Source organism: Danio aesculapii, chromosome 18 (assembly GCF_903798145.1).
Source record: "Danio aesculapii chromosome 18, fDanAes4.1, whole genome shotgun sequence".
NCBI lineage: Eukaryota > Metazoa > Chordata > Actinopteri > Cypriniformes > Danionidae > Danio > Danio aesculapii.
In genome coordinates, this window is record NC_079452.1 from 5,436,033 (window position 1) to 5,442,032 (window position 6,000).

Consider the following 6,000-nt stretch of genomic DNA (forward strand, 5'->3'; position numbering starts at 1 on the left):
TTTCCAGACAAAAGAAAATAACTATTAAATGAATGTTATATTTCATAAATAGATTATGTCATAAATTAAAATTTCTTTATTTGTTAAATGTTAAATTTGGATGTTTTTGGATTCATTCATTTTTGTGATAAAACCTGAAAACAGTATGTATTCCAAAATTGGATATTTTATCATAATTCATCAAGTAAAATAGCAAATTCTGAATTATGCCCAACCCTGGTGACAAAGTGACCCTTGTTCAGAGTGTTTATGATTTCATAACTCATAATTAGTTTTATAAAGATGATCAAATCACACAATTCAAACTTGTTTGAATGGAGTGTCACTAATATTCCTTTTAAGTAGATACTTTTGGTTTTCCTTATCGTGAGTGTCGTCCTTGTGCATTTGTCTATTGTTTCCCTTTTTATAAAAAGTAGAGTATGGTCAACCGCAGCACAGATCAAGACTCAATAAAAATACCAATAAACCCTAACTGACTGGTTTTAGCCCAGGTCATTGTTGAATGTCAACCAATTTGTGTTTCAGATGCCCCTGCCAGGCTACGCAGAGGCCTTTCCTCACCCTCACTATCCTCAGGGTAGCCCTCTCCTATGGCACCACCGCCAGGCCACTCAAGGTGGTCCAGACCAGCTGCCCTCTTCCTCCACCGCAGTGTCCCAGCAGAGTCTAACAGAGTCTGGAGATCCCGTCAGCCCTGAAATCCCCCTCAGCAGCCTTTCCACTTCAGCTCTTGTCAAAGCCATCCGCGATGAGGTGGCCAAACTGGCCAAAAAGCAAGCAGACATGTTTGAGTTCCAGGTGTAGAAGATTCTAGTGCGATCCCGGACCAGCTGCACTGAAACTGAACTCATAGTCTGATACGTTTATCAGACCTCTGATTTTACTGGATACTTTCTTTATTTCTTTTCAATGAAATGTCTGTCTGCTTTTAATACAGGTTTGTGTGGTTCTCTTTGGCATTGTAGTGTAACATTAACATGTAATTTAGCATTTTATTTGTTGTAGTATAGACTTAATATAGTATAAAGAGTTTTTAATTTCAGTCTACGGTATGAAAATTCACACCATCCCCCATTTCCGCTATTGTATTTTAATAATTAAACATGCTGTGGTGATTAAAAGGATAGGGCACCTAAATTATTATTCACTAACTCTCATGATGTTCCAAACCTACAAAAGTTCTGCTGATTTTCAGAGTATGAATTATGGATATTTTGGTTGCACTTTACTTTGATGGTCCTAGGCCTGGTTACAGAATCAGTCACTAGCTATGTTTCCATCTATAGATGCAATTTAAACTTACAGAACTGGAATATTGCATAAAACACTTGCGAATAAAGCACTGTTTCCATCTAATGAGTCAAAGAAAACCAAATTGTCACTTCCTGATAAACTGCCGGCAAATATCAAAAAGAGAAACGAAATTTGCTGTGGCAGGAGAAGCATTTTAGAATGCCCAAAACAACATTTCAGGTGTTTTACAATGTAGACGGTCTGCTGGTTTAGGGTTATTTGCATGTAATTATTCACTCACTGGCCACTTTATTACTAGTACCAGGTTGGTCCCCTTTTTCCTTCAAAACTGCTTTAATCCTTCATGGCATAGATTCAACAAGGTGCTGGAAATATAATTCTCAGAGATTTTGGTCCATATTAACATGATAGAATCACGCAGTTGCTGCAGATTTGTCGGCTGCACATCTATGGTGCGAATCTCCCTTTGCACCACATCCCAAAGGTGCTCTATTGGATTGAGATCTGGTGATTGTGGAGGCCATTTCAGAACAGTGAAATCATTGTTATGTTCAAGAAACCAGTCTGAGATGATTCCCACAACATGGTGCATTTTCCTGCTGGAAGTAACCATCAGAAGATGGGTACACTGTGGTCATAAAGGGATGGACATGGTCAAGCAATACTCAGGTAGGCTGTGGCGTTTACATGATGCTCAAATTGTACTAATGGGCCCAAAGTGTGGCAAGAAAATATCCCCCACACATTACACCACCAGCACAAGCCTGAACTGTTGATACAAAGCAAGATGGATCCATGCTTTCATGTTGATGCCAAATTCTGACTCAACCATTCGAATGTTGCAGCAGAAATCAAGACTCATCAGACCACGCAACATTTTTCTAATTTTCTATTGTCCAGTTTTGGTGAGCCTGTGTGAATTGTAGCCTCAGTTTCCTGTTCTTTGCTGACAGGAGTGGCACTCGGTGTGGTCTCCAGCTGCTGTAGCCCATTCGCCTCAATGTTCGACATGTTGATACTCTTCTGCAGACCTCAGTTGTAACGAGTGGTTATTTGAGTTACTGTTGTATTTCTATCACCTCAAACCAGTCTGGCCATTCTCCTCTGACCTCTGGTATCAACAAGGCATTTGCACCCACAGAACTTCAGCTCACTGGATATTTTCTCTTTTTTAGACCATTCTTTGTAAAGCCTAGAGAGGCCATGGCACGTTCAAAGTCACTTAAATCATATTTATTCCTCATTCTGATGCTCGGTTTGAACTGCAGCAGATTGAGTTACTACCATGTGATGGGCTGATTAGACATTTGCGTTAACGAGCAGTTGGACAGGAGTACCTACTAAAGTGGCCGGTGAGTGTATAGCATGTACATGGAACGTGTAACAGGGAAACCTTAAAATAGAGTGTTACCCTGCATTGTTTTTATTTAAATCCTTTAGCTTAGAAAGCATGCTTTTTTTATAATCACTAAATCACTTTTCATCAATCACTTGAGTTCTCCGAGAACCTCCCACTATTCTGTTTTAATCAATGAAGCAGTCAAACTGCACAACAAATCACCTATTTATTATCTTGTCTGCACTTTGTTTGTTATAATGAGAGGACACAGAATTCGATACCAGACAAAAAAATAAGTTTCCATTGCAATCATCAGAAGATCATACGATTTGCTTAACACTGAAAAAATGCAATATTCATTCATTCATTCATTGTTTTTTGTGTTCTCTTTATTAATCTGGGGTCGCCACAGCGGAATGAACTGCCAACTTTTCCAGCATATGTTTCACGCAGCGAATGCCCTTCGAGCTGCAACCCATCACTGGGAAATACCCATACACACTCATTCACACATATACACTACGGACAATTTAGCTTACCCAATTCACCTACAGCGCATGCCTTTGGACTGTGGGGGAAACCGGAGCACTTGGAGGAAACGCATGCAAACATGGGGAGAACATGCAAACTCCACACAGAAATGCCAACTGACCCAGCTGAGGCTCGAACCAGCAACCTTCTTGCTGTGAGGCGATTGTGCTACCCACTGCACCACCGTGCAATACATATTGTAAACAAAAGCTGTCCAAAGCACAGACTTGCACACTGAAGCATTTGACAGTTTTGTTTTGCCAATGACCTATTGTATAATTACAGCGTGTTTTGTTTAGCGTGCGCTAGCATGCCCGTGCCAGGATGGACACCTTTTTGTTGTTTTTTTTTACTATGACGTATCAACTAATTAAGTATTAGTAGATGGTTAGGGCTATAGAATGAGCTGGTGTGCTGTTACTTATAGAAGGTCACACTTTAGTTTGGGGGTCTATGAACTAACTATTAATAACTACAAGAATGCTGCAAAAAAAAGTTGGAGTTCGAGTCCCAGCTAGGTCAGTTGGCATGCTATAGGTGAATTGCGAACATTCCACTGTGGTGACCGCTGATGAATAATGGGACTAAGACAAAGGAAAATGAATAAACAGTCAATTTTCTATTACTATTTTGCTAATAAATAATTAATAGTGAGAAATGGTCCCCAATTGAAGGTGTTACCTTGAGATCAGTAGAATATATGTTCAGAAAGTGTTAGCAGATATTAAAACTACTAATACTTTGTTAATATTCTAGTGATTGCAATTTGACATGGAATCACAAAACTACTTTTCTAAAGTAGATCATCAACATAAAGTGTAACCATTATTTTAAATGTTGTTTTAATAAATAGAAAATTATATCCACTAAATGTCTAAACTGTCATGCTTCAAAATACTTTGCTAAATCAATTCAAATAAGTTAACTTAACAAATTGAAGTGGATTGAACATAAAACATAAGTAAGGTTGTCCCAAAAAATTCAAGAATTGTGTTGTTCAAGCTGATTTTAAATAATGTGAACAAACAGCAAGAAAAAAAAATCAGGTGTTGTTTTCAGAATAGGGCAGGCCAGGCTTATTAGAAATACAAGACTCTGATTTTGTTTCTACAAAACTGCAAAAAACATTTTTCTTACTGCAGTAAAATGACCATTTGGAGGCAGTAAAACACCAAGTTTTGTTCTTTGTTGCACAAATTATGATTATGGGTCACATTTGAGAACACAGAGGAGTATCTAATGCACTATAGAAGTCCAAAGGGCAGCACAGTAGCTCAGTGGTTAGCACTGTCGCCTCACAGCAAGAAGGTCCCTGGTGCGAATCCCAGCTGGGCCAGTTTGCATGTGCTCCCCATGTTCGCGTGGGTTTCTTCCGAGTGCTCCAGTTTCCCCCACAGTCCAAAGACATGCTGTGTTGGTGAATTGAGCGAATATAGTTGAAACGAACTTGCTCGTATGTTGGAGTGTGTGTGAATATGAGAGTGTATGGGTGTTTCCTGGTTATGGGTTAAAACTGGAAAGGCATCCGCTGTATAAAGCATATGCTGGAATAGTTGGTGGTTCATTCCGCTGTGGCAACCCCTGATAAATAAAAGACTAAGCCGAAGGAAAATGAATTAAAGTCCAATTATAGGTTTGTGACGAGTGAAGGGTCTAAAATCATCAAATTTTAAGTTTTGGATAAGCTATCCCTTTAAGGTACTAATATGGATAATTTACTGTAGGTTCAAATGTGATTCTTTAGTAAAATTACATCCTCAGTCACAGCTATTGTACGTTTATTTCTGGGAGTGTAATGATAATAGATTTAGACAGAATCCAATATTGTGCCATCAAAAATTACATTGGAACTTCTTATGTAGACACTATTGTGTGGACTGTAATGAAGATAGAGCCCATGGTTAAAGAGATAGATCACCAAAATAAATTAAAATTCTGTCATCATTTATTCACCCTCAAGTGGTTAATAAACAGTTAGATCTTATTTGATAATATATATATATATATATATATATATATATATATATATATATATATATATATATATATATTGATAATATATATATATATATATATATATATATATATATATATATATATATATATATATATATATATATATATTATTTTTATTTATTTTTTTTTTTTTTGAGGGATGTTGGAAACATGTAACCAATGACACTTATATCAGGAAAAGTAAATGCTATGGAGGTCAGTAGTTACAGGTTTCCAACAGTTTTCAGGACATCTTCGTTTATGTTTGTTTGTTTCATGTGCCACTAAGCTATTTGAGTTTCTTTCCATTGTTAACCACATATTTTGGCCAAATGCTGGAAACCGGTAGCTGTATCTTCTGTAGTAGTACTATCTTTTTTCTACTACGGATCTCAGTGACAGCATATATATATATATATATATATATATATATATATATATATATATATATATATATATATATATGGTTTGGAGCTACTTGAGGGTGAAAAAATAAGTGGGCAAATTCATTTCCGGGTGAAATATCCCTTTAAATGTCATCTTCCCTGCAAAATTATTATTGCAGCAATATTTTCTGTATATTCATACTCATCAAATGGAAAATGTTATGCTTAAATCACTTGAGAAAAAAAATATATACCTTGTACCCTGTTGAAGGTGCTAATTTAGGTGTACAGCATCATTTTGTTGGAGTTAAATATGAGCTTCATAATAATCACATGAGGACCTTAAATAACTCATTGTCTTTTCAACATAAGGGCTTTCTTTATTGTAACATTACCAACATTTGAAGTATGCACATCTGTCTTATATGCCAATAAAAATGATTGTCAATTAATTTTTTATCGGTTATGCAAATGTGCATAGATCTGAATTGC

General features: G+C 36.7%; 1 protein-coding gene across 2 annotated transcripts in view; it reads left to right on the forward strand.

The window, feature by feature from the left end:
• Positions 1–5,093, forward strand: part of kiaa1549lb (KIAA1549-like b) — a 142,577-nt gene extending 137,484 nt beyond the window's left edge. The window contains exon 22 of one of the 2 annotated variants that reach the window (XM_056478795.1): positions 529–5,093. In XM_056478795.1, coding sequence (XP_056334770.1) covers positions 529–807 — 279 coding nt within the window. In that variant the 3' untranslated portion in view covers positions 808–5,093. The remainder of the gene's footprint in view (positions 1–528) is intronic. The other variant, XM_056478796.1, reaches the window with a different exon arrangement.
• Positions 5,094–6,000: the final 907 nt, after the last annotated feature.